The 26,332-nt window shown below is 67.8% G+C and overlaps 2 protein-coding genes across 3 annotated transcripts in view; one reads left to right on the top strand and one right to left on the bottom strand.

Moving 5' to 3' along the window:
• On the top strand, positions 1–3,879 carry CTU2 (cytosolic thiouridylase subunit 2). Its single transcript, XM_068411679.1, has 15 exons — positions 1–110; positions 712–786; positions 1,306–1,384; positions 1,458–1,517; positions 1,599–1,659; positions 1,776–1,885; positions 1,975–2,252; positions 2,336–2,471; positions 2,588–2,719; positions 2,817–2,908; positions 3,001–3,092; positions 3,160–3,247; positions 3,321–3,387; positions 3,464–3,522; positions 3,610–3,879. The coding sequence occupies exons 1-15, from the start codon at positions 31–33 to the stop codon at positions 3,659–3,661; spliced, it is 1,461 nt and encodes a 486-aa protein (XP_068267780.1). The 5' UTR covers positions 1–30; the 3' UTR covers positions 3,662–3,879.
• PIEZO1 (piezo type mechanosensitive ion channel component 1 (Er blood group)) overlaps positions 3,822–26,332 on the bottom strand; it is a 25,003-nt gene continuing 2,492 nt past the window's right edge. The window contains exons 2-51 of one of the 2 annotated variants that reach the window (XM_068411678.1): positions 22,683–22,778; positions 21,716–21,838; positions 21,394–21,436; positions 21,148–21,301; positions 20,599–20,737; positions 20,200–20,413; positions 19,943–20,108; positions 19,657–19,755; positions 19,469–19,553; positions 19,287–19,378; positions 18,945–19,205; positions 18,080–18,191; positions 17,759–17,937; positions 17,533–17,681; positions 17,155–17,334; positions 16,997–17,085; positions 15,916–16,073; positions 15,659–15,835; positions 15,231–15,356; positions 14,933–15,133; positions 14,184–14,388; positions 13,955–14,059; positions 13,258–13,411; positions 12,405–12,648; positions 12,088–12,184; positions 11,818–11,986; positions 11,649–11,738; positions 11,467–11,555; positions 11,189–11,260; positions 10,531–10,634; positions 10,376–10,457; positions 10,113–10,193; positions 9,117–9,289; positions 8,932–9,047; positions 8,683–8,847; positions 8,151–8,409; positions 7,889–8,077; positions 7,355–7,652; positions 7,134–7,248; positions 6,890–7,037; positions 6,595–6,809; positions 6,302–6,460; positions 6,075–6,222; positions 5,794–5,982; positions 5,616–5,708; positions 5,334–5,506; positions 5,130–5,252; positions 4,968–5,047; positions 4,678–4,873; positions 3,822–4,573 (exon numbers count right to left, since the gene is read on the bottom strand). In XM_068411678.1, the coding sequence (XP_068267779.1) occupies positions 4,324–4,573; positions 4,678–4,873; positions 4,968–5,047; positions 5,130–5,252; positions 5,334–5,506; positions 5,616–5,708; positions 5,794–5,982; positions 6,075–6,222; positions 6,302–6,460; positions 6,595–6,809; positions 6,890–7,037; positions 7,134–7,248; positions 7,355–7,652; positions 7,889–8,077; positions 8,151–8,409; positions 8,683–8,847; positions 8,932–9,047; positions 9,117–9,289; positions 10,113–10,193; positions 10,376–10,457; positions 10,531–10,634; positions 11,189–11,260; positions 11,467–11,555; positions 11,649–11,738; positions 11,818–11,986; positions 12,088–12,184; positions 12,405–12,648; positions 13,258–13,411; positions 13,955–14,059; positions 14,184–14,388; positions 14,933–15,133; positions 15,231–15,356; positions 15,659–15,835; positions 15,916–16,073; positions 16,997–17,085; positions 17,155–17,334; positions 17,533–17,681; positions 17,759–17,937; positions 18,080–18,191; positions 18,945–19,205; positions 19,287–19,378; positions 19,469–19,553; positions 19,657–19,755; positions 19,943–20,108; positions 20,200–20,413; positions 20,599–20,737; positions 21,148–21,301; positions 21,394–21,436; positions 21,716–21,838; positions 22,683–22,778 (7,424 nt within the window). In that variant the 3' untranslated portion in view covers positions 3,822–4,323. Of the gene's footprint in view, positions 4,574–4,677; positions 4,874–4,967; positions 5,048–5,129; positions 5,253–5,333; positions 5,507–5,615; positions 5,709–5,793; positions 5,983–6,074; positions 6,223–6,301; positions 6,461–6,594; positions 6,810–6,889; positions 7,038–7,133; positions 7,249–7,354; positions 7,653–7,888; positions 8,078–8,150; positions 8,410–8,682; positions 8,848–8,931; positions 9,048–9,116; positions 9,290–10,112; positions 10,194–10,375; positions 10,458–10,530; positions 10,635–11,188; positions 11,261–11,466; positions 11,556–11,648; positions 11,739–11,817; positions 11,987–12,087; positions 12,185–12,404; positions 12,649–13,257; positions 13,412–13,954; positions 14,060–14,183; positions 14,389–14,932; positions 15,134–15,230; positions 15,357–15,658; positions 15,836–15,915; positions 16,074–16,996; positions 17,086–17,154; positions 17,335–17,532; positions 17,682–17,758; positions 17,938–18,079; positions 18,192–18,944; positions 19,206–19,286; positions 19,554–19,656; positions 19,756–19,942; positions 20,109–20,199; positions 20,414–20,598; positions 20,738–21,147; positions 21,302–21,393; positions 21,437–21,715; positions 21,839–22,682; positions 22,779–26,332 lie in introns of both variants that reach the window. The other variant, XM_068411676.1, reaches the window with a different exon arrangement.

Here is a 26,332-nt window from a genome sequence, read left to right on the forward strand (position 1 = left end):
CGGAGCGGGACGGGGCCGAGCGGGGCCGCCATGTGCGAGGCGGCGGCGGACGATGGAGGGTGCGGGGAGGACACGGCACCGGCACGGCGCCGCCGCGGCCCGGCGCAGAGGTGGGAGCGCGGCCCGGGACCCGGGCTGGCCCCCGGGGCCGCTCCCGGGGCTGTCCCCGGCACCCCCTCGGTATCCCCTCCGGTACCTCCCCGGTACTCCCCAGTACCGCCCCGGTACCGCCTCAGTAGCCATCCGCTACTGTCCCCGCTATCCATCCAGTACCCCCGGAGCTGTCTCTGGTGCTACCCCCGGTAACCCCTCGGTGCCTCGCCGGTATCCCCCAGTACTGTCCCCGGTATCCCTCTGGTACCCCCCAGTACTGTCCCCCATTGCTGCCTCCGATACCCTCCCGGTGCTACCCCTGGTATGCCCCCGGTACCTCCCCGGTATCCCCCAGTACGGTCCCCGGTGCTGGCCCCCGTTGCTGCTTCCGATACCCTCCCCGGTGCTACCCCCAGTGTCCCCCCCGGTACCTCCCCGGCATCTCCCGGTGCTGCCTCCGGTACCGCTCCCCCCGGTACTGTCCGGGGTACCCCCTGGTGCAGCCCCGGGGACCGGTATCGCCGCCCCCCACCCCCCGCCCCTTCCCGGTACCGTCCCCGGGGTGGGTCGGGGGCCGGTGCCCCCGGTGCTGCCCGGTGACCGCCCGTGCCCCCGCAGGCACCCGCGGCCCTGCGTGAAGTGCGGGCAGGGCTCTGCCGCCCTCGTCATCCGCGTCGGGGACGCCTTCTGCCGGTGAGGGACCGGGACGGGGGCTGCGGTGGGCGGGGACACGGGGCTTGGGGACATCGGGGCTTGGGGACAGGGTGCTCGGGGACATCGGGGCTTGGGGACACGGGGCTCGGGGACATCGGGGCTTGGGGACACGAGGCTTGGGGACACGGGGCTTGGGGACAGGGGGCTCGGGGACATCGGGGCTCGGGGACATCGGGGCTCGGGGACATCAGGGCTCGGGGACACGGGACTTAGGGACATCAGGGCTTGGGGACAAGGGGCTTGGGGACATTGGGTCTCTGGGACATTGGGACTTGGAGATATCAGGGCTTGGGGACATTGGGGCTTGGGGACGTTGGGTCTCAGAGACATCAAGTCTTGGAGATGGGGCTTGGGGACAGCAGCGCACAGGAATATTGTGGCTTGGGGACATCTGGTCTCGGGGATGTCAAGGCTTGAGGACAGGGGGCTCAGGGATTTGGGGCCATGGGGGCTGTGGGACACGCCGTGGCTCAGGGCTGTGTCCCCACGTCCCCGCAGCGGCTGCTTCCGCGAGTACTTCGTGCACAAGTTCCGTGCGGTGCTGGGCAAGAACCGGGTCATCTTCCCGGGAGAGAAGGTACCGGCGGGGGGGAGGACATGGACCGGGGAGGGGACCCGGGTGGCAGTGACCGTCCCTTGTGTCCCCACAGGTGCTGCTGGCGCTGTCAGGGGGGGCGGCCTCCAGTGCCATGCTGCGGCAGGTCCAGGAGGTGAGAGTGGGGGTGATGGGGGGGGTCTGGGGTGGGGGGGACACGTGGCACGGCCACCCCCTCACCCTGCGCCTCTGCCAGGGGCTCAGCCGGGAGACGGCCAAGAGGCTCCGCTTCGTCCCCGGCCTCATCTATGTTGATGGTAAGAAGGGGCTGTCACCAACCCAGCGAGGCTGTGGCACCCCAGGGTGCCACCGGGGGTGGGGGGAGGTGGGTGCCCCCTCCTCACGCAGCCACGGCCCCTGCCCTGCCTTGCAGAGGGAGCAGTGCGGGGGCAGAGCCCGGCGCAGCGGGAGCAGAGCCTGGCCAGCGTGGAGACCCTGCTGCGGGCCACCGGCTTCCCCTACCACCTGGCCCACCTGGAGCAGGTACAGGGGCAAGGGGGGGGACATGCCAGGGCACAGGGACACGCTGGGCCGCCCCCAGCCTCCCCCTGGTACCTATCTCTGCCCCGCAGGCGCTGGAGCTGCCCCCATCCATCCTGCGGCCGGGCCCGGGGGGGTCTGGCGAGCCCAGCCCTTCCTATAAGGAGGCCGTGGAGGGCTTCATCCAGCAGCAGTGGCAGGAGGGGGACAACGGGGGCACGTCGCTGCCTGGCCTTGGCAACCCAGACACGCCAGCGGGGAAGCCGCCTGCCCCCCGCCTGCCCCCCGCTGCCCGCACCCAGGAGCTGCTGCGGCTCTTCGGGGCCGCGGAGACGCCGACGGCGAGAGAGGAGCTGCTGCAGATGCTGCGGTGAGGGGCCGATCCTGCCCACCCACCAGCACCGGCTGTGGCACGGTAGCTCTGAGCCAGTGTCACCTTGTCCCTCCCCCCAGGACCCACCTCATCCTGCAGACAGCCCGGACCAGGGGCTACGCCAAGGTGATGACGGGTGAGAGCTGCACCCGCGTGGCCATCAAGCTCCTCACCAACCTGGCGCTGGGGCGCGGCGCCTTCCTCGCCGTCGACACGGTGAGCAGCCTGCTGGCACCCTGTCCCTGAGCTGGGGATGGCCATCCTCGCCCAGAGGGGTGGGGACGGGGGGTCTGCGGCTTGGTGGCCGTCCCTCGGCAGCCACGTGCCCGCAGGGCTTCCTGGACGACCGCCACGGCGACGTGCTGGTGGTGCGGCCCATGCGGGAGTACGCGGCCAAAGAGATCGCCTTCTACAACCACTTCTTCGGCGTCCCCACCGTCGTCACACCGCCCCTCCCCACCAAGGTAGGGACGTCCCCTGTCCCCCAGGGGCGATCCCAAGCTCCCTGTCCCCACAGCGGGGTCGGGACGCCCCGAGTCCCACCCCTGTCCTCTCCCACAGCGCCGGGACAAGCCCAGCATCCACCGCCTCATGGAGCGCTTCCTCCTGGGGCTGCAGGAGGATTTCCCCTCCACCATCAGCACCGTCTACCGGTACGGCGTCCCCTGCATGGGGGCACCCCGGGGTGGCGGGGGGGGGACACGGGGTGCACCCTGCTCACCCCCCTGCCCCATGTTGGCTGTAGGACAGGAGAGAAGCTGAGCCCGGCTCCGGCCAAGGCGAGCAGCGAGTCCGAGCGCTGCCTGCTCTGCCTGTGCGCCCTGGACATCGCTGGGGGTGAGTGGGGCAGGTGGGGGGGGCTCAGGGGGGTTGGGGTGGCACCCCTGCCCCTCGGCTCTTGCAGAGGAGGAGCTGGCCCTGGAGCCCACGCTGATCATGGAGGAGCCGGAGCTGGAGGGGAACGGGTGCTGCCAGGACACCCCAGCAGCGGGGTGAGGATGTGGGCAGGGGTGGGGGACACCATGCCAGCACCAGGGCCACCACTGAGGGTCCCTGTCCCCCCAGGGCTGAGAGCAAAGCCGCCTTCATCCCGCTGCTGTGCTACGGCTGCTGCCTCACCTTCAAGGAGCTGGTAAGGCTTTGGGGATGCAGCAGTGTGGTTCTCCCTGGGGACAGGGGTCCCCAGCCCCACGGCCCCTCTCTTGCAGGGTCCCCTCGCCACGCTGCCGCCCTACGTGCGCGCTGAGGCCCAGCGCAGGATCCGCAGGTAGGGGGGATGGGGGTCCCCTCCCCGCCGGCTCGGCCCCCGGGGCTGCGTCCGTCCCTCCACGCTGTGTCCGTCTGTCCCTTGCAGAGCGGAGATGGAGCAGCGGAGCCAGGAGGACGAGGGGTCTGGCAAGAGCTGAAGGGGCTGGGGACAGCGGGGGACACAGAACCCCATCCCTCTGGGGCCCTGGTGGGGCAGGGTGCCACCCCCTGAGGGGGACCAGAGCCCCTGGGGGCACCCAAGGCAGCTGCTCCTACACCCCATTTTGGTTTGGGGTGGGCAGGGAGAGCCAGGGAGGCCTCAGCTTTGTTTTATTAGATATCTGTATAAATAAAACATTTTAATTAATTAAAAAAAAAAAAACAAAAAACAAAAAAGTCACAAGTGTCTAGAGTCCAGCTGGGGCTGCCACCCCCCCAGCCCCGAGCTGGGGCGGGAGGGGGCCACAACCCAGGGCCCCCCATCGTGGGGTGGGGGGCTATTGCTTTGGAGTTCAACCTGGTTCTGGAGCAGGGCTGGGGGGAGCGGGGAGGGGGCACGGGCTGGCTCCTAACCCCCCCCCCACACACACACTCAGCAGCCAGGGGTGCCTAGTGGGTGGGAGGGCCAGCTCCTGCTCCCCCCCACCCCTCCCTGGGAAGGCACGACGTGGTCTCCGCAGGTTGGACATGAAGAAAAACATCCTCCCTCGTGTCCCACTGCCTCCCCGGGCAGGACACGGCCCCAGCGTTGAGGGGGGCTGGTTAAGGCATTGGCGGTGATGTCCCCGGGCTGGGGAGGGGGGCCCGGAGCCCCTTCCCCTTACTCCTTCTCCCGCGTCCACTTGATCATGGTCTCGGGGGAGCGGTAGAGGAAGATGAGCTTGGCGTAGAGCTCCTCCTCGAGCTCCAGCTCGCCCGTCTCGCGCACCAGGAAGATGTCCTGGCACAGCTTGAGGATGCGGTCCACGCAGGGCAGCTCCTCGAACATGATGGAGTGCGAGATCTCGCTGAAGAAACCCCGCACGAACTTCCCGATCACCAGCACGATGGACACGTACAGCCCCATGATCCTGCAACGGGGACAGCCTGTACCCCCCACCCACCCACCACCACCTCACACCCCTTCTGGGGTGCACCCAGGTGGTCCCCCCACCCCATACCCCTCTCCGCATACCCGTAGCCAGCCAAGAAGCCCAGGCTGGGGGGGCTGACTTTGTCGTTGAAGATGACCATGGGGAGGATGTTGCCGTCGCTGGCGGGGGGCTCCTTCAGCCTCACCACCCACCACTCCACGAAGCTGTCACCCCCTCGCCCGGCGCCGTGCTCCCGTTTCAGCTGCACCTCCACGTCCAGGTAGCTGTCCTCCCCGTCTGCAAGGGGGGGTGGCACCATCAGGGCATGGCCCACCCATGTGCCCGCCCACAACGATATTTTTGGGGTCAGGGGGAACATGGTGGGACCCACCTGGCAGCAGCTGCTTGACCGGGTTGGCTTCGGGGCCGTTGGGCGCTCGGATGTATTTGGGGAAGAGTTTGGGCACTTGCCTGCAAGAGAGCGGGGTGAGAACCAGCCCGATGAGCACAAAGGGGGGGTCCAGCCCACTGTCCCCTCCCTGGGGACACTCACACGGGGGTGTCCCGGGTGCCCTGCAGCAGCTGGGCCAGCTCCATGCGCTGGGGCGCGCCGGGCTGCAGGTTGGTGGTGTGCTTGTCGAAGGTGTTCTCCACCGTGCCCCCCTTGCCCAGGTCCCTGCGGGGGGGTGCAGACTGAGTGGGGGGGCACAGGCAGGGCTGTCCCTGTCCCCCCACTCCGTCCCCATGCCAGCGGTACCTCTGGAAGGTCCAGGTGAGGCGGAGGGTGATGTCGGAGGAGCCGTTCTGCAGCTCCCGCCTCATCTGCTCCCGGCTCGGGGGGCTGATGCTCCAGAGCGAGCCCGAGCTGCCCTCGATGCGCGCCGTCACGATGTCCTCGTAGCCGTACAGCGTGATGAACTGCATGGCCACCTGCCACCGGGGTGGGGGGGACACATGGCTCAGCCCCCCCCCGACCCCAGGGCACCCCCAGCCCCGCAGCGGGATGGAGCAGGGAGGGGGGTTTGGGGTGGGGATGTACCGGTTGCCTCTCAAACTGGTTGGTGAGGGCTTCGTAGTCCTGGGGGGTGAAGGGCTGGATGGATTGCTGCTGGGCACTCATGGTGAACAGAGGCTGTGGCGGGGACAGGGTGGTGTCATCCAGGCAGGGGACCCCAGCTGGGCACCCCCCCCTGCACCCTCACCCCCTCCATCCTCACCTCGTACCCCCCCAGCTTGAGGGTGACGGTGACGTCGATGGGGTGGTTCACGACGCCCACCACGGAGCGCACCAGCGACATGAAGAGCAGCGGGAACCAGATGATGGCCACGAGGAAGAGGATGATGAGGCCCCCCATGCCGTACTTCACGATCTTCTTCTTCTTCTGCCCCTTGGGCTGGGGGTATTTCTGGGAGGGGGGGAGACACCACACAGTGCCAGGTGGGTTTGGGGGGGACCCCACGCTTACTGGGGGCCCCTCCCAGCACAGCGGGGCCGTACCTTCTCTGTCTCACGGCTGCACTTGATGATGAAGATGTTGGCATAGATGTCCTCCACGCACATCCAGTTGGAGAGGGACAGCGTGGTGTCCGTCCAGACCCAGTCCATGACGGCCCGCAACTCCACAAGGAAGGGCACGAGGCGAAACCTGGGGGGGGGGCACAGGGAGAGGGGGCTGGTACGGCACCCTCTGGGCACCCGGGGGTCCGCGCAGCCCCGTGCCGTACCCCTGGAAGAGGAAGAGGTTGAGGTGGTTGTATTTCTTGGTGAGGAAGTTGCCCAGGATGCGGGTGGGGTAGCCGCAGCGGATCTGGTAGGCTGAGAGCGCGAAGTAGATGCACTTCACAAAGTACCACAGCTGGGCCACCGTGTTGAGGCTGAACAACCTGTGGGAGGGAGGTGTCACCCCTCTGGCCACCTTCCCGGCCAAGCTGGGCCACCACGTGGGCTTGGGGACACCAAGGTGCCATCCTAGGCCCATGCCATGCCCTTGGGGACATCCTCGGGGGATGCTTGGTACCTTTCAGTGACAGCTGGCAGGATGAAGAACATCCAGAGGTGGATGCTGAAGACCAGGATGACCTGGAAGATGAGCTTGCCCAGCACGGTCTTGCGGAGGTAGAGCGCGCGGTCGATGACCATGGTGGTGAACTGGATGAGCAGCATGACCAGGAAGGCCTCGGGCACTTGGTCATCCGACAGCGAGGAGGTGATGTCGGCGGCCGCCGAGTGTTTCTGGGGACGCAGGAGAGGTCAGGATGGGACCCCAGCTTGACCCCGTGGTGGGAGCAGCCCTCTGGGAACCCGCTGCTCACCCCGAAGGCCCAGAACCCGAAGATGATGATGATGAAGTCGACCACATCGGCCAGGAACATGAAGGCGTAGACGTCGGTGGCGGCGCGGTGCTGGGTGTGCAGGATGTCCCGGAAGAACCCCCGCACCGGCTGGTACATGTCCTGCGCCCTGCACGGGACAGGGGACACGGGGGACAGAGGGGATGGGTGACCAGGGGGCTGCACCCCGCATCCCCCGCCCCAACCAGCACCGCGGGGCACTCACATGGTGAGGAAGAAGAGCTTGACTCGCAGCCCAAACGCCTTCAGCTTCTTCTGAGCGTGGCTCTGTTTCGCCTCTTCCTCCTCCTCCTCCTCCTCTTCCTCCTCCTCCCCGTCCTCTGCAGGCAAGGCACAGCGTGGGTGACAGCCTGGGGTCCTGTGGTGCCCCAGGAGGCACCAGCCTTGCCCCTCGCTGGGGCACGAGGGATGGGAACCACCACCCACCTTCCTCCGGAGCCGCCTCCGGCTGCTTCCTCCCCCGCCTCCTCTTCCTCCTGAAGCGGAGCTGCGTGGCCCCGGCCCCCTCTTCCTGCCCCACGGCATCGCCCTCCGGCTCCGGCCCCGCGGCTGCGCCCAGTGCCCCCGGCTCTGCCAGCGCCTCTGTCCCTTCCTCACCCACCCGCAGCGGCGGCGGCGACGCTGCTTCCTCCTGCCTCTCCTCCTCCTCCTCGTCCTCCACCTGCTCTGCCTCCGCTTTCTTCTTGGGGTAGGTGTCCTCCTCGTGGTCCCACAGCCCGTAGGACTGGGGAGGGCCGTGGTCAGGGGGACGGGGCTCCTGGTGCACCCCAGCCCCACACCCCTCACCCCCCATCCCGTTACACCCCAGGGAGCCAACCAGCAAGAGGTGCCTTGGGTGGAAACCAAGGCAGAGCCACCAAGTGCTCTCCAGAGCCCCCCATCACCCCCAGGAACCCCTCCAGCTCCCAGGGACGCCCACCCAGGTGGTGCCCACAGTGGTGTCCATGCCCCGGGGCTCACCAGCAGCAGGGAGCGATGGAAGAAGAGCGCCAGGAGCTGGACGAGGTCATACTTGATGTAGCGGTCGGTCTTCTCCAAGCCCAGGATGCGGGGTGGGAAGAAGGGCTTGCCCTCGTTGCGCACCAGCATGGCGTAGCCGTTCCAGGGGAAGAACCCAAACTGGAAGAGGTATTTCACCACCACCATCACCTGTAGGGATGTCGGGGTCAGTGGGTGGCAGCCGGGTGGCATTGTCCCCTCCCCGGCCCACCCCTTGGCCCACCTCAGTGAAGATGATGGCGGTCATCCAGAAGCGTTTGCTGGGCCGGGGGATGGAGAGCATGGCCCAGAGGAAGACGAGGATGGGGAGGAAGAGAGAGATGATGGAGGCGGTGACCATGTTGTTGAGGATGATGATGAAGTAGCAGAGCAGCTCGGAGTGGGCGGCCACGCAGCGGTACCCGGCCAGCAGCAGCTTCAGCAACCGGTTGTGGGACCCATAAAACTGCTCCGACTCTTCCAGCTCGGGGAAGTAGAGCTGCCTGCGGGGCACGGGGAGGGTGAGCCGGCCCTGCCGACCACCCATGTCCCCATACCTGCCACCCCTGTGTCCCTGGCCCTGCCACCCCTGTGTCCCCGGCCCTGCCACCTCCAGCCCCGGCCCTGCCACCCCCCTGTCCCCGTACCTGCCACCCCCCTGTCCCCGTACCTGCCACCTCCGTGTCCCCGGCCACCCCCAGCCCCAGCCCTGCCACCCCCGTGTCCCCGTACCCGCCACCCCCGTGTCCCCGTACCCGCCACCCCCGTCCCCGTACCTGCTCAGGAGCAGCTCGCCCGCCGTCCGGCTGCGGTTCTGGGGCAGAGCCAGCAGCTCCCGCGAGCCGGCCACGTCCTCCCGGGACCCCCAGATCGTCACCTGCTCCTGGCTGCCGGTGGGCAGCGGGTGCCCCACCGGAGCAGGGGTGGCTCCTTGGTGCCCGCTGGGGACGGCACGGGGACAGGGGTGAGCCCCGTGCCCGCCGGTGCCCGCCCGCTGCCCCCGCGGGGGGTATCTATGCACCTGCCTGGAAGCGACGCCGGGTTGGGGGTCCTCGGGGGGCTCCTCGGGGGGCTCCTCGGGGGGCTCCTCGGGCGGTGGCAGGTAGAGCTCGTCCAGGACCCCGCGGTGCACGTCCTCGCCCTGCAGCGGGCAGGGGGTCAGTGCCACCGTGGGGCTGCCACCCCCCCGGCATGTCCCCCCCCGGCTCACCGCGGCCAGCCGGCGCGTGAGGACGTATCTCTCGAGGCGCAGGACGGCCGACATGTCGGCGTGCTCCCGGGTGCAGGCGTCCAGCCACTGCGTCAGCCCGTCCACCATGGCCTGGCCCAGCACCCACAGGAACCGCAGCGTGTTCAGCGCCCGCTGCACCACGTTGCCCCGCTCTGCCGGGGCCAGGAGAGAAACACAGTCAGTGAGGTTGGAAGAGCCCTCTGGGATCATCGAGTCCAACCACTGCCCTGACACCACCATGGCAACTAGACCAGGGCACTAAGTGCCATGGCCAGGCTTTTCTTAAACCCCTCCAGAGATGGGGACTCCACCACCTCCCTGGGCAGCCCCTTCCAATGGCTAATGACCCTTGCTGAGAAGAAATGCTTCCTAATGTCCAACCTGACCCTCCCCTGGCCAAGCTTGAGGCTGTGTCCTCTTGTCCTATCGCTGGTTGCCTGGGAGAAGAGGCCGACTCCCACTGCGCTACAACCTCCCTTCAGGTAGTTGTAGACTGCACTAAGGTCACCTCTGAGCCTCCTCTTCTCCAGGCTAAACACCCCCAGCTCCCTCAGACGTTCCTCGGAGGTCAGACCCTCCAGACCCTTCCCCAGCTTGGTCGCCCTCCTCTGGACTCGCTCCAACACCTCAACATCTCTCTTGAAGCGTATGGGGTTGGTGTGGCCCAAGTGTCAGACCCGGCACTTGTTCTTGTTGAACCTCACGCCGTTGGTCTCGGCCCATCGATCCAACCTGCCCAGACCCCTCTGCAGACCCTTCCTGCCCTCCAGCAAATCGACACTCCCACCCAGCTTGGGGTCACCTGCACATTCCCTGAGGGTGCCCTCCATCCCTACGTCCAGATCATCTATAGAGAGATTGAACAGCCCCGGCCCCAGAACTGAGCCCAAGAGAGAGGTGGGGGGTCACTTTCTGCTCCCTCAGACACCCCCCCCCAGTCCCCGCCGCTGCGCTGCTGTCCTGCTGCCCACCTACCGGAGCCTTCCTCCTCCTCTTCCTCCTGGCCTTCGGCTTCTCCAGGCACCTCCAGCTCCTCCTCCCTCCCTCCGCTGTCCCCTGCAAGGGTCAGACCCCCCCCAGGAAGGGGTAGCACCGGCTCAGCGGAGGATGGATGTCATTTCTGGCTCTCCCACTCATCGCCCTGTCCCCCCCACCCACACGGGCACCAAAGGAGACCCCCACGGCTTGTGCCCAACCCTACCGTGGCCATCAGAGTCCACCAGGAACCCCAGACCCACCTGCAGTGACCTCGGCACCCGGCACCTCCTCCTGCTGCCGCAGCGCCGTCCTCGTGTTGGTCACCCAGGCCTGGTAGGCGAGCTGAGGGGGGCAGAGGGGCTGTCAGCACCCCATGGGCACCACGAGACCCCCCCAGTGCCTCCACCATGCCCACCTGGAAGGCGCTCTGCCTGCTCGTCCGCGGCTCCTCCGGCACCGCCGCCTCCTCCTCCTCCTCGCTGTCCGACTCGAAGAGGAAGTATTCCCCCGAATGCAGCACTGCCGGGGTGGCACGGGGTGTCATGGGGTGGCACAGGGTGGCACGGCACGGGGTGGCACAGGGTGTCACGGGGTGGCACAGGGTGGCCAGTGCCCGGTGGCACGGCACGGGGTGGCACGGGGTGTCACTGCACGGCCGGTGCCCGGTGGCACGGCACGGGGTGGCACGGCAAGGCTGGCACCCAGGCTGGCTCTGCTGCCATCTCCCCAGGGCTCTGCCTTGCCCAACGCTTGCAGCACGGTGCCAAGGACACCCACGGGGATCCCCGTTGGGGACAACTCAAGCCCCATGTCCCCAACGCGGGGTCCCTCCAGCGCCGGCGTTCGGAGGCAATGGACACCGGTAACCTCCAACCCACCCCAGCACCCCCAGTCCAACACCCCAGTTAGTGCTGGGGAGCGGAGCAGCCCCCTGGTTAGTGCCCAGCGCGGGGACAGGGGGGACATGCAGGGCGTCACCTTGCCGAAAGCCCCGTCACCGCCGCTCCCCGCGGGTGTTAGTGGTCCCCGGGGGAGGGACCTCGCCCCGTTACGGCCCCGCGCCGGGGCAGTACCTGCAGCGTGGTCTAACCATGGCCGCCACCGCCGCTCCCTCTGCTGGGAAGGCTCCGCCGGGCCGCCGGGCGCTGTGGAACGGCAGACACGGGGGGGCTGAGAACGGCCACGCTCAGTGCACCCACCCCCGGTGTAGGGGTGAGACGGGGGGCACGGAGGGGGGTTCACCACAACGCTCCGTGGGGCTCCACCAGGCGTCGGCGATGGGTCATGGTCACCCTGCTGTGCCCAGAGAGGGGTTGGGGGGGGGGACAGGGGGGGACCCCCCAGCTCTCACCTGGCCTGGCCTCATCCTGCCCCTCGCCGGCGGCGCGGGGCAGCTGCTCCTGGTGGTACTTCTCCTGCTTGGCTCGGATCCGCTCCATCCTGCGGGGCAGAGGCTGCTGCGGCGCCCGCTCCCCCCCAAAACCCCCAGGGCACCCCCCCACCCACCCAGGTGCCCCCCCAAAACCCACTCACTGCCGCTTCAGCTGGGCCAGCGACTTCTTCTCGGCTTGCCGGTGGGAGCGCATGCTCTTGAGGACGCTGGCCTTGAACAGCGCGACGCCCCTGTGGGGACAGCGGGAGGGTGAGGGGGGCACCGGCACCCCCCCGGGGACCCTCCCCACCCCCGGGAGTCCAGCCCCACCTGGAAGCCTGCAGGGCAGAGGCCTGGAGGTCCACCATGACGTGCAAGAAGTAGTAGCTGAGGAAGACGCGGCGCTGGAGCAGGAGGAAGAAGAAGCAGATGCTGTCCCAGATGATGCCCGCCTCCTCCACGGGCAGCGAGCAGTCGTGGTCCCTGCCCATCTCCTTGGCTGGCGGGCAGAGGCACGGGCAAGGTGAGGCAGCAGCCCCAAACCTGCACCCCCCCCAAGCCCACCAGCCCCCCCAGCCCCCTCCCCAGCCCCACGCTCACGGTCGTAGTAGCCCTTGACGGTGCAGACGAGGCTGAAGAGCTGGATCACCCAGCAGAAGCTGCTCTGCATCTGCTGCACGAAGACGCAGGAGAGGAGCTGCGGGGAGAGGGCAGAGAGGGGGGTTGGCACGGGGATGGCGAGTGGGGGACGCCCAGGGCATGGGGGGATCCCCAAGGAGCAGCCCAGGGTGTGGGGGGGTCCCCAGGAGCAGCCCAGGGCGTGCAGGGTCCCCAAGGAGGAGCCCAGGGCACCGGGGGGTCCCCAAGGAGGAGCCCGGGGCACGGGGGGGTCCCCAAGGAGGAGCCCGGGCCCTCACCGACAGCATGTTCTTGGAGATGATGACGGTGATGTTGTAGAGGATGAGGCAGTCCCAGAGCACGAGGCGCGCCCGCGCCGGCTTGCGCAGCATGGCGGTGCCGAAGAGGAGGAGGTAGAAGCAGGCCAGCAGGTAGCCGAGGCCGAAGAGGCTGATGCGGGTTGCCCCGGTGATGAAGACCACGACCAGGACGAACCAGAAGAGGTAGCGGAACACCACCACCTTGGCCATGTCCAGGTAGGAGCTGCGGGGTGGGGTGCTCAGAGCAGGGTCCCCATAGTGGCACCCGCGCTTGGCACTGCCTGGGTTTGGGGTGCAGCGAGGTGCTGCCCCACACCCCGGCCAAACCACCACGCATCAGCCCTGTCTTGGGGAACAAAGTGCCTTGTCCCAGTCTATGGGGTCCCAGTGCCCACGAGGGTCCTGCACCATCACCAGGGGGGTCCTGGAGCACCGTGTCTCCTCCCAGTACACCCTCAGGGTGCTCCTGGCCCAGGTCCCAGCCTGGGGGCACCATCCTAGTGGGGTCCTGTCCCAGCCATGGGGGTACCATCCCAGTGGGGTCCTGTCCCAGCCCAGGGGCACCATCCCAGTGGGGTCCTGTCCCAGCCATGGTGGGGGTCCTGTCCCAGCCCGGGGGTACCATTCTAGTGGGGTCCTGTCCCAGCCAGGGGGGGGTCCTGTCCCAGCCCAGAGTGGGGGACAGGGCTTCCATGGCCCAAAGGGGTCCCAGCACTGGTGGGGTCCCATCCCCATCACAGGGATTCCCAGCCCAGCAGGTCCCATTGCCTAGGGGTCCCATCCCAGTAGCCCCAGTAGCCCCAGTGCCCCAGCGCCGTGCCGCGGTGCTCACCGGCAGTGGATGAAGTTGGGCGTGGGGTTGCGGGGGTCGGGCGCCAGGTCGAGGCGGTCGCCGTTCTCGCCCCCCGCCCGCCGCCACACCTCGGTGCCCTCGGCCTCGAACACCCGCCACTGCTGGGCCGCGCACAGCAGCAGCACGAAGTCGTCTGCGGGCACACGGCTCAGCCCACGCCCCCTCCCCAAAAAGGGGGCATGGCACCCACCGAGCCCCTCCCAGGGGCACAGCTCTCCCCACACCCCTCCTCCTCCTCCCCAAAGGGGGTGGGACTTCAACCAAGCCCCTCCCCAAAGGGGAGGGCTCTTCCTCAGCTCCTCCCCCCAAAAAGGGGTGGGCACCTGCCAAGCTCCACCCCAAAGGGGGTATGGCACCTTTAGCCCCTCCCACCTCCCTTCTGCTCACCCTTCGGGGGGGGAAAGGCAGGATGGGACCCATGGGGGGGATGGGGTGCCCATGGGCAGGGGGGTGCCAGGGGCTGGGGTGGGGGGACAGGGCACCCCATGGGCATGGGTTGCCAGGGGCTGGGGCACCCCATGGGCAGGGGGCTGGGATGGGGGGACAGGGCACCCCACGGGCAGGGGGCTGCCAGGGGCTGGGGCATGATATGGGCACCCCATGGGCAAGGGGCTGGAGTGGGGGGACAGGGCACCCCTCGGGCAGGGGGCTGCCAGGGTTGGGGGCAGTTACTCACTGATGAGGTTGGTGGATTTGGGGGCCATGAAGAAGTCGGGCAGGTAGAGCCACTTGATGAGCGCCGAGTTGATGGGGAGGACCCGGCTCCAGCGCCACGGGTAGTCTGGGGGCATGGCGGGCATACTCGATGCCAGCCCACCCCCCACAGCCCCTTACCCCAGGGTGGGCAGCCTGCCCACGCACAGACCCCCCCCACCCCACCCCGGGTGCCCCCCCGTGCCCCTTACCCACGCAGAGGGCGGGCGGCATGCCCACGCACAGCAGGTACTGGTAGAGGAGGAAGACGACGAGGAAGAGGCAGTACTTGGGCCAGAGGCGGGCGATGGCCGCGCGCCGCCGCCGCGTCAGGATGACGACGAGCCAGCAGCCGTGCAGGATCACCATGAAGTTCATCCGCTGCCCGATCACGTTCACCGTCATCAGGAAGCAGATCTGGGGTGGGGGGGACAGAGTCATAGAATCAATGAGGTTGGAGGAGCCCTCTGGGATCATCGAGTCCAACCATTGCCCTGACACCACCATGGCAACTAGACCAGGGCACTAAGTGCCATGGCCAGGCTTTTCTTAAACCCCTCCAGAGATGGGGACTCCACCACCTCCCTGGGCAGCCCCTTCCAATGGCTAATGACCCTTGCTGAGAAGAAATGCTTCCTAATGGCCAACCTGAACCTCCCCTGGCCAAGCTTGAGGCTGTGTCCTCTTGTCCTAGCGCTGGTTGCCTGGGAGAAGAGGCCGACTCCCACTGCGCTACAACCTCCCTTCAGGTAGTTGTAGACTGCACTAAGGTCACCTCTGAGCCTCCTCTTCTCCAGGCTAAACACCCCCAGCTCCCTCAGCCGTTCCTCGTAGGTCAGACCCTCCAGACCCTTCCCCGGCTTGGTCGCCCTCCTCTGCACTCGCTCCAACACATGACGCAGAGGCTCAGCCCCGGGGTGCTGCGAGCGGTGGGACCCCCCCCATAGCACCCGCTCCCCACCTCCAAGCCAAAGTTGTAGTAGAAGTAGTTGAGGAAGTATTTGGCGCAGCTGCCGAGGCCGCGGTCGAGGTGCTCGTGGGAGATGTCCTCGAAGATGGTCTCGGTGACGGGGGCCACGAGCTGGTGCTGCCTGCGGTAGTGCTCCTGGCGCCGGTACACCACCGCCTCGAACACCAGCAGCAGCAGCACCAGGAGATGGTTCTGGAAGGGGGGGCGAGGGGGTGCTCAGCACCACACCGCGGTCCTGAGCACCCCCCTCACGTGGTGCCCGGGCCCTGGGGGTTGTCCCTGCACCCACCTGGATGTAGCCCAGGTTGGGGTAGCCCTTGCGGATGCCGAACCAGTTGGCGGGGTCCACGGGGCCACGGTACAGCGTGGAGTTGCCCAGTTCCTCCGGGCTCAGGTTGGTGCCGTTGGGTTGGGGCTGCACAGGGGAGCACGGCCGGGCGTCAGCACCCACAGAACCACAGAACCAACCAGGTTGGAAGAGCCCTCTGGGCTCACCAGGTCCAACCATTGCCCTGACACCACCATGGCAACTAGACCAGGGCACTAAGTGCCATGGCCAGGCTTTTCTTAAACCCCTCCAGAGATGGGGACTCCACCACCTCCCTGGGCAGCCCCTTCTGATGTCTAATGACCCTTGCTGAGAAGAAATGCTTCCTAATGTCCCCCTCACCCCCGGTTCCCCCCACAAGAACCGGGCATCCCCCCCGACACGGGTACCTGGGTGCAGTTGCTGGAGTACTCGCTGGGGTCGACGACCTTGAGCTGGTAGAGCATCTTGCAGACGATGATGATGCAGGTCCAGACGGTGGAGAGGCAGGAGGCCATGTGGCGGAAGCGGCAGTAGGGCATGGCGAAGGCCCACAGCAGCACCAGCAAGAAGTTCATCAGCGATACCTTGGGGCAGTGGCCACGTCAGCACCCCAGGGTGCCCAGCTGAGCCCCCCACCCCCAGCCCAGGCTCCTGAGGCTGGTACCTCCTGCAGGGCCACCCAGACAGTGTAGAGAGCCACCAGCTTGAGGACGTGGAGCTCCAGCAGACGCCCCACAAAGACCTGCCCGCGGGTCAGCGTGTCCGAGAAGGTCCGGCCCAGCACAATCAGGCGCTCCAGCACCAGCCCCCATTTGGTGGGCACTACGGGGACACGAATGGTCATGGACACAACTGCAGCCACCCACACCTAGAGGACACCCCAACCCATCGCTGCACTCCCCCAGCCCCTTCCCAGCTTGGGGGATGCCCCAACCCACACTCATACCCTCCCACACTTGAAGGACACCCCCAAATCCACCTCCCTGCCCTCCCAGCCCCTTCTTGGCTCAGAGGACATCCCAATCCATCCCCATGCCCTCCCATGCTTGAAGGCCACCCCAATCCACCCTTACAGCCTCCCAGCTCCTTCTTGGCTCAGAGGACACCCAACCCATCCTCATACTTGGAGAACACCCCAATCCATCTCCCTACCCTCCCAGCCCATTCCTGGCTTGGGGGATGCCCCAATCCATCCCTGTACCCCCCCACACTTGGAGGACACCCCAATCCATCTCCCTACCCTCCAGTTCCCATGCTGGCTTGGAGGACACCCTAATCCATCTCCCTACACTCCCAGTCCCATGCTGGCTTGGAGGACACCTCAATCCATCCATGTACCCTCCCACACTTGGAGGACACCCCAATCCCTCTCCCTACCCTCCCAGTCCATTCCTGGCTTGGGGGATGCCCCAATCCATCCCCATGCCCTCCCATGCTTGAAGGACACCCCAATCCATCCCTGTAGCCTCCCAGCTCCTTCTTGGCTCAGAGGACACCCAATCCATCCTCATACTCTCCCAGACTCGGAGAACACCCCAAATCCATCTCTCTATCCTCCCAGTCCCATGCTGGCTTGGAGGACACCCCAATCCATCCCTGTACCCTCCCACACTTGGAGGACACCCCAAACCCATCTCCCTACCCTCCCAGCCCCTTCCTGGCTTCAAGGATGCTCCAATCCCTCCCTGCACCCCCCCCAGCCCATTCCTGGCTTGGAGGACACCCCATCCCACCCCACCCGGTACCCTGGGACGCGGTGTCGGAGTCGCCCGCCCCGGTGCTCTCGGCAGCGGCCGCGTCCCGCAGCAGCCGGCTCCCGTGCAGCTCCTCGGACCTGCGGGGAGGAGGAGGGCTCAGCACCGGGACGGGGTGCAGGGGGGGCCACCCCGGCACCGGGCTCTACCTGGGGATGTGGCAGGGCGGCGGAGCGGCAGCGGGGACGTGCTCCAGGTCGGTGATGTGCATGAAGGGACGGTGGAAGTAGTGGAGCTGGAGGATGCAGGCGAGGAGGAAGAAGCCCGGGATGAGGGTGCTGGAGAAGAGCTCGGAGACGCTGAACTGCTCCAGGCCCAGGTCACCCAGCCTGGGCAGGGAGGGGAGGGTCAGCGCGGGGCCACATCCAGCCCACCCTGCACAGGCACCGAGCCGCCACGCTGGCGTTCAACCTCCAACTCCCCCCGTGCCTCAGTTTCCCCAAGTGCAATGCATCCCTTGGCCGTGCCCTGGTGCCACCACGGGGCTGGTGGCATCAGGGACCTCACAGCGGGTCAGGGACACTCACTGCTCATCGGTGAGACCCGTCAGGTTCCTCCAGTACATGGGGAAGTCCTCGAACTGGAAGGTGTAGACGGCAATGAGCACCAGCATGGTGTAGGCCACCACCAGCCACCAGAAGCCCTTCAGCACCTTGCGCCACAGGCTGTAGTACACCTGCGGGGACGGGGACATCAGCGGGGCCACGCCGGGATGGGCACGGGGACAGGGAGGGGTCCCCAGCCCCTCCGTACCTGGAAGAGGGTGAGGCAGAGGAGGAAGAGGAACATGTAGACGATCTTGTAGACGACGAGGCGCCCGGCGAAGCTCACCACGATGAACATGCCGGCGCAGACGCAGATCCAGTACTTGGCGTAGAAATCCCGCACCAGGACCCCCAGCGCCTTCAGCACGTCCCGCTGCCGGCTGGGCTCTGCGAGGAGGGGAGGGGGCTGCAGGAGGCCGGGCGGGGGGCACGCGTGTCCCCCCCGTCCCCAACCGCCGCTGGCCTCCAGGTGCTCGCACCCCGGGGACGCTCAGGGTCCCTGCGGGTGGGTGATGCCGGGAGCCCTCACCCGAGTCCGAGATGGTCACCTCCAGGAGCGGGGTGGCCGGGCACCTCCTCGTTAGCAGCTTCTCCTTAACAAACTGCCGCAGCAGCAGCCAGAAGGTGAGGGTGAGCAGGAGCTGCGGGGACAGACAGAGGTTGGAAGAGCCCTCTGGGATCATCGAGTCCAACCATTGCCCTGACACCACCATGGCAACTAGACCAGGGCACTAAGTGCCATGGCCAGGCTTTTCTTAAACCCCTCCAGAGATGGGGACTCTACCACCTCCCTGGGCAGCCCCTTCCAATGGCTAATGACCCTTGCTGAGAAGAAATGCTTCCTGATGGCCAACCTGACCCTCCCCTGGCCAAGCTTGAGGCTGTGTCCTCTTGTCCTGTCGCTGGTTGCCTGGGAGAAGAGGCCGACTCCCACTGCGCTACAACCTCCCTTCAGGTAGTTGTAGACTGCACTAAGGTCACCTCTGAGTCTCCTCTTCTCCAGGCTAAACACCCCCAGCTCCCTCAGCCGTTCCTCGGAGGTCAGACCCTCCAGACCCTTCCCCAGCTTGGTCGCCCTCCTCTGCACTCGCTCCAACACCCCAACATCTCTCTTGAAGCATATGGGGTTGTTGTGGCCCAAGTGTCAGACCCGGCACTTGTTCTTGTTGAACCTCACGCCGTTGGTCTCGGCCCATCAATCCAACCTGTCCAGATCCCTCTGAAGACCCTTCCTGCCCTCCAGCAGATCGACACTCCCACCCAGCTTGGGGTCATCTGCAAATTTGCTAAGGGTGCCCTCCATCCCTACGTCCAGATCATCTATAAGGATATTGAAGGACAGAACTGAGCCCTGGGGGACAGCCGGTGAGCGGGGACAGGGACACCCGTCCTACCTTGGCACCCAGGTCCAAGCAGGGATATTTGGGGTGCACCAGCCCCAGCTCCTCGAGGCTCATGAAGCCGACGCGGGCGGGCAGCTCGGGGCCCAGCTCCATGGCCCACACGTACTGCAGGCTGCAGAGCGCCAGGCCGTAGAGGAGGAGGAAGGGCGAGCAGAGCATGGCGAAGTGGTGCCGCGCCCGCACCGTCCAGATGAGGCAGGCCCAGAGCAGCAGCACGAAGGTCAGCCAGCTGTGGTACGTGATGCTCCATACCTGCGGGTGGGACGTGGCCGCTCGTGGGGCTCCGGCCGGGATGTGCCCACCCCGTGCCCACCCCCCAGCCCAGCCCCTTACCATCATGGCGATGAGGGCGCAGACGTAGCTCTGCTTCATGACGACGTGGCCCAGGGCGTGCAGGGGCAGCCGCTCCGCCGGACGCCTCCTGCCTGGCCACGGGGAGGGGGACCATGAGCCTTCATCCCCCCCCAGGCCACGGGCAGGGCGTGGGGAGCGGGGGGCAGCGGGCACAGGCTTACCCGGCTGCGGGGAGTTGCCCATGACGTGGACGGTGCAATTCTCGGCGCCGCTGTCTGGCTTCCCGGTGCTGGGGGACAGCATGGGCTGGGGGGGGCAGAAAGGGCTCAGAGCCCACCCTGGCACCCCCCCGGAGCACCCCACACTCGGGCATCGCTTGGGGGGCACAGCCCTGTCCCCCAAAACCCACCTTGGTGTCCTCAGCCACGCCGTCGGTGCCCTTGGGCCAGCTCTCCAGCTCCACCAGCTCCCTCCCCGGGGACCTCGGCGGCGGCTGTGCCACGGCTCTCTGCGAGGGGCAGGGTCCAGCTCAGGGCACCCCGCTGCAGCCGCCGGGGAGCAGGATCATGCCCTGTCCCCCTGCTGAGGCACCCCCCCCCAGCTGCGGGCACCCCACTGCCCCCCGCCTCCCCTCCACGGGGCACCAGGCTGGGGCGGTCAGAGCAGCGGGGCACACCGGGCATCGTGCCCCTCACCTTGGCATCCCGCCGGCGCAGCTTCACCAGGGTGACCACGGTGTAGTAGAGCAGGAGCAGGATGCCAGGGTTGGCATAGACGGGCCAGGGGTGGCCGGTGTTGAGCACCAGGGCGTTGGGCCGGGAGCAGTTGCGGTAGAGGATGATGTCCTTGAAGCCGAACACCCTGCGGGGACGGAGCGGGTGGCATCACCCATGAGCCACCCACCATGAGCCAGGGTCCCATCCCGGCGCTGGCACCACCCCGGGGGCCTCACCGTGCCCAGATGGTGGGGGGTGGGAAGACCCCCTGGACGAAGGGCGCCTGGTAGGCGTAGAGGCAGAGGAGGTGGGCGGCGGCGTAGGCGCCGACGAGGACGCAGAGGGTGTCGAAGGCCAGGCGGCTGGCAGGGAGGTGGCATGCCCACCACGTGCACAGCCCCACGAAGAGCAGGTAGTAGACGCTGGAGGAGGCGGAGGGCAGGGTGATCCCTGGGGAGCAGCGCCCATGGGTGGGGGGTCAGTGTGTGGCCACGCAGCCCCCGGCCACGCAGCCCCCCACCGGGCATCCCCCTGCACTGGGCATCACCCCCAACTTGCACCGGGCATCCCCCCCAGCAGCATGGCCACCAAGACCCCCCCCATCTCAGCACACGCCCCCCACGTCCCGTACCCACCGGCCAAGGCCAGCAGCAGGATGGCCAGGCCCTTCCCAGCTGCCCAGAGCAACCAGTGAGCCGTCACCCACAGCCTGGCACTCAGCGGCGTGTCCCCGTCGGCCGTGCCACCGCGCCGCTCCACGTCCTCCTGTTCCCCCTGCCAGGCGAGGAGAGCGTGGCATGAGCTCACCCACTGCTCCTGGCCGTGCCTCAGTTTCCCCACTTGAGGGAGGGCGCAGGGGCACAGCCGGGGCACCCTGCCTGGCACCTGGCCGTGTTTATCTCATCAGCCGCTCGGAAAGTGCCCCGAAAGGCGGCTGTTTTTCTTGGCACCGGTGCCCGGGTTCCCAGCACCGAGGTTTTTTCCAGGCTGCCTCCCGCCCTGGCACCGCCGGGCAGGCGGGCACCCGCCGCGACAGCAGGGACCAGCGGGGAGCCCCAAGGGGTGTCTGCTGGGCTGGGGGTGCCATCGGCTTGGGGTTGTGTCTGCCTGGGTGACCCTGGTGCCATGGGCACGGTGCAGGGCAAGGCTGGCACGGCATGGCACGGCATAGGGTGGGCTCTCACCCGCTCAGGGGGCTCCGTTCTCCGGCCACGGGTGGCAGCGCCGGCCTTGGGGACGAGGCGGCGGCACAGGCACAGGCAGAGGGACGAGACCAGCAGGATGCCAACGTCGGGTGCCACGAGACGCACGGAGTTGGGGATGTCGCTCAAGTCCAGCCTTGGGGGGGGAGAACAGGGCAGGGGAGGGCTTGGGGGTGCCCCCCCACACCAGTGCCAGCCCCCAGCCCCACACCGGCGGGGTGTCCTTACCTGGTGACCCCGATGTGCCGGGCAAGGACCTCCCAGGTGCTGCCTGCGGGGAAGCAGGAGGTGCTGAGAGGGGCAGACCCCGCGTGGGCAGGCTCCAAGCCCCCCCATGGGTGCCCAGGACGAGGGCTGTCGGGCACCCTGGCACAGCCCCGGTGCTGGGCACGTGGCTGGGACCCCGCAGAGCCTCAGCAGCCCCCCAGCACCCAGAAGGGTGGGATCATCATCGTGGGGGTCCAGCCCTGGGGCACCACAGGAGAGCAGAGGTGCAGGAGGGTGGGCGCGGGCACCCCCGGGGCAGGCTGCCCTGGCACCCCGTACTCACAGCTTGGCCCCAGCAGCTGGTCCAGGATGGGCAGCGTGTACAGGCATATTTGGAAAACGAAGTGGGCGAGGAGGAAGAGGAGGCTGGTTCCCAGCAGGGCTTTGAGGAGGCGGCCGCTGTGACCTGCGAGACACGGGCACCCCGTCACCCATCGCCCGAGGTGGCCCCGGGATGCTCCAGCACCCCAGCAGGGACACAGATGCCCGTGGGAAGGGGTGCCCTGCGGCTGTGCCAGGGGTCTGCCCCACGTGGACTCTCCGTGTGCCACCATACACCCAACGCAGCCTAAGGGCGTCCTTTCTGCTGCATTACTGGGGAAACTGAGGCACAGGGCAACGCAGGGTGCCAGGGCCCCCACTCCCTCCAGCACCCTCCCACCCAGCTGGCACCGGGGTGCAGCTCCCCATCCCTGGGGGAATGTCCTGTGGGGGGGCTGTGGGTGGGTGCCAGGGGCCAAAAGCTCTCCCTCCCTCGTTTTTTTTCCTGTAAACCCCGGCGAAGGCTCTCGGCAGCGCCCGTGCCCATGAAATATTCAGCGGGCAGAGCTTTCAGCCACGGCCGTGCCTGGCACCACCAGCTTGTGTTACACAGCTCAGACTGGCACGGAGGGCAGGGCGACAGGCACCCAGTGCCCACACTGGGGGTACACGTCCCACGCACCCACCCCTGGACTCGCCGTGGGGGCTGCAGGGTTGTAACCCGCCCCCCAATGCCCACCGTGCCCAGGCAGGGTGGAGGGGCTGCCCCGTGGCACATCCCTGTGGGCACAGCCCAGCCCTGAGGTTTCTGGTTAATAAGGCTGGGGCTTAAAACTGGCCGTTTCGTAGCCAGAAGGCTATTAATAGCCACGCGGGGCTATAATTAAGAGAGCCAGGCTGCCCGACCAGGGGAAACCGCAGGGGAAGGCGGGCAGGTAGAGCTGCCCACCCCACTGCCCACCCTGCCCGGTGCCCGCTGAGCCCCTTACCTCCGGCATCGCTCCGGCCGGGCCCCGGGAACCAGGGCAGGAGGAGGAGGAAGAGCAGGTACACGAGGGAGAGGACGTTGAAGCGGAACAGGCAGGCTGGGGACAGAGGGACAGGCAGTTAGTGGCAGGAACGTGGCACAGGGATGGCACTGCACCCCACAGGGCTCCCTGGGCATCCCAAGGGTGGCACCCTGACCTGCGTGGTGAGGGACATCCCAAAGTGAGTGGCACCCCAAAGCGATGGGTAGCCCCAGAGAGGGGTGGGGAGGGAGGGACGTGGGCAGGAGCCAGGCTGGGTCACTCCCGGTGACCCCCACGGGTGGCACGGGGAGGGGGGGGCACACCAGAGGTCCCAGACGCGTGGGGTGACGGGGGGATGAAAGCAATGACCAGAATGTGACACATTTCCACATTGTTCCTGCAAGACCGTGCCAAGGGACCGCCCCAGCCGGGCTGGGACCCCCACCCATGGCCACACCGGGGCTGGCACAGCCCCTCACCTGTACCCAGCCCCGCTCCGGGCACGCCACCAGCTCACCTCCTGCCCCCTCGCTTATTTTTAGCCCTAAATTACAGCTTGTTTGCGGGCGTGAAGCTGCCAGGAGCCAGGCAGGGAGCGGGGCCGAGGCGGCGCCCCGCGGAGCTGCCACCACTGGGGACAGGGGACACCCCAGGGCAGCTGCCACCGGGGACGCGGCGTCCCCACCAACTGCACGCCAGGCCAGCGGTGACAGACACCGGCACATGCACCGGCGTGAGCTGGGATCAGCCATGGGGGCGGCCCTGCGGCCACCCAGCCACGAGGCCACGGTGATGGGCACCCACCAAACCAGCGCCTGGAGGAAGGAGTCACGGGGGGGATGAGCTCTTCAGTGTGCCCCCGCCCCAGGGCATCCCTCAGTGTCCCCCACCTCAAACCAGAGCGACGTGTCCCTGCGGTCCCCCCAGCGTCGGGGACCCCCCTCTGGGGCAGCCCGGCGAGGGGACGGCCACAGGGAACCGGTGTCGGGGACCCCGGGGTCTGCAGAGCCAGGGCAGGGACGTGCTGCCCCTGGGCACCCCCACTTGGGCACGGGGTGAGGCAGTGGGGGCTGAGCGGGCAGCCGCTGACCCCATGGTGGGGACAAGGCTGGGGGGGGCAATAGGGGAGGACAGGCTGGGTGCCAGGGGACGTGCTCAGTCCCACCAGCCCGGCACGGCCCTTCCTGTGTTTATGGGGTATGGGAGGGCACATCCCGGGGTGAGGGACGGTGTGGCTGGGGGGGGACATGGCACAGCCCCCCATGAGCAGCCTGGCACCCTGGGGACAGCGGGACATGGGGGGGGCACTCAGGGCACGTCCCACACAGCACCCACGGGGGCTAAACCGGTCCCTGGCCCCGCAGCAGGGTCCACAGCTGCCCTCCAGCACGCATGGGTGGGGGGCACAGGGAGCCCAGGGTGGGGGGCACAGGACCACCGCCCCGCCAGGCACCTCTGCGCGGTGACCCCCGGCCGCGTCACCTCCCCGCACACCGCCGAGGGCTGCTGGCTACGGCACGTTCCGGCAAACCATGATCTCATGGAGCAAATATTCCCCTTCCCGCGCCAGAGAGGAGCCTTCCCCGACGCGGGGGCTCACGTGGGAGCCAGCCAGCCCCCCCTCAGCCACCAGCACCCCCCCGATGCCCACCCCTGCGCCAGGGCAGCGGCCTTTGGGTCCACCAGCCCCCCCCGTCCCAGCCGTGGTCACCCTGTGGGTGCTGGTGGCACGGAGGGGACTGGCTGTGACACGGGGCATGGGCTGGGGGGTCCCAAGAGCCACAGGAGGGGGGATTGGGGGCACCGTGGGGAGACCCACGGGCGTTGCTGGGCACCGTGGGGCACACACATGCTGTAGGGACCCTCCCGTGCCCGGAGCAAGTGTGACCCACCTATTTTATGCCACCAGCACCCCAGGACTGTGGACATCACTCCTGGGCAGCCCGGTGGCAGGGGCTCGGGGTGGCCTGTGGCACCAGGAAGGGCTGGCAGGAGCTGCCACAAACACAGGGCACCCACGGGACCCTCTGGCTGGCGGCTCCTGGCATCACTGGGCTCCCAACCGGGAGCACCCCGGGGCCTGGCCTTGCACCCACGGCTCCTCGGCAGCACCGGGGTGCGTGGGTGCCCCGTCCTGCACGGCGAGAGAGGAAACCGGTTCCCCCCGACGCTGACAGTGGGGAAAGCGCTGCCATGGGGAGAAAAACCAGTTTGGTGTGTGGGGAGAGCAGCCAAACCCGTCCTCCCGCACCCACTGGTCCCTGCCGGGAGCCAGCGGGTGGGTGGCGCGGAGCTGTGGCACCCGCTGTCCCCCTCCCCACGCAAGCAGCACCCATCGCCTCTGCTGCATGCACGGGGCAGGATGGGGCCCACGACGAGCATCTCCCCCATGGGTTATCCCGGACCCCAAACCCGCTGTCCCCAGCCCCAGGACCCCGGGGAGCAGCGGCCCCGCCGCCAGCCCCCTCCCTGCAAACCGGGCACCATCCCGCGCCCAGGTGGCACCAGGGATGGATCCGTACCCAATGGCACGGGGAAAGGGGGGTCCCCAGACCCCGCTGGCGATGGCAGACCCCATACACCAGCCCCTCAGTACCACCCACCCTGTGCCCAGCCCATACACCCACCGGCACCGGCGCAGCCGCTGGCTCTGCGGGACCTGCGGCCGCTCGGGATTAATTAGCAGAGCTCTTTAATTCTAATTTTAATTTTCACACAGGCCCGTTACCTGCTGCCAGAGCCAAGCCGCTTCCCCGCAGCCACGTCCTGCCTCCCACCTAACCAGGGTGGGGTCCCCAGGGCTGGGGACACCCGGGCAGTGTCCCCAAGGTGCCACTTTGCACCCAGGACCCTGCGCTCTGCACCCACTGGCTGCAAACCAAAGCCAGGCTAACGAACCCCGGCCACATCCATCCCAAAATCTGGGCAGCCCCAAAGCAGGGAGCTCTGGGGCCGACCATGCCAGGACAGCCAGCCACGGGCACGGCAGAGCCAGCCCCGGGCACACTCCCAGCCCCAGCCCCGGCTCCTCTTTCCGGGCACAGGGCGCAGCCCCGCTGGTTCACCCGCCGTATCCTGTTTTTGTGGAAAATTAATCCCTCTCCTGCCAGCGCCGAGGCAGCAGCCAGCCCTGCTCCCCCGGGGGATGCCGTGGGAGCTGCCCCCGGGAGGGCACCGGGTCGGGTGCCAGCGGGTGCCACGGCTGCCAGCCTGGGAAACCCCAGTGGTACGTGCAGCGGGGCAGGGAACGGGTGCTCGGTGCCACCCCGGTGCCCAGGGACCCCCTTCCCCAGCGCCCACAGCCCCGGGGCTGCAGTCCCTGCACCGGGCACACACCAGGATGGCACAGCCCACGCCACGGAGCCAGAGCAGCCCGTGGGGCCCCCAGAGCTGCGGGCTCAGCACCGGGATCCCCGTGCCCGTCCCCCGCCTGCGCACGAGGACGCACGCTCCTGTCGCACGGGGACATTCCCAGACCCACCCTATTTCCCCCGTGCAGCTCGGGGCCAGGGCAGCACCCAGCAGTGTCCAAACACCCCCCCAGCCCTCCCCGGGCACCCCACGGCGGCCGGGTGCAGGGGAGGCAAAGGGTTAAACCTGGCCTTGCAAACTGCAGGAGCCATAAAGCC

Source organism: Nyctibius grandis, chromosome 12 (genome assembly GCF_013368605.1).
Source record: "Nyctibius grandis isolate bNycGra1 chromosome 12, bNycGra1.pri, whole genome shotgun sequence".
NCBI classification, from domain to species: Eukaryota; Metazoa; Chordata; class Aves; order Nyctibiiformes; family Nyctibiidae; genus Nyctibius; species Nyctibius grandis.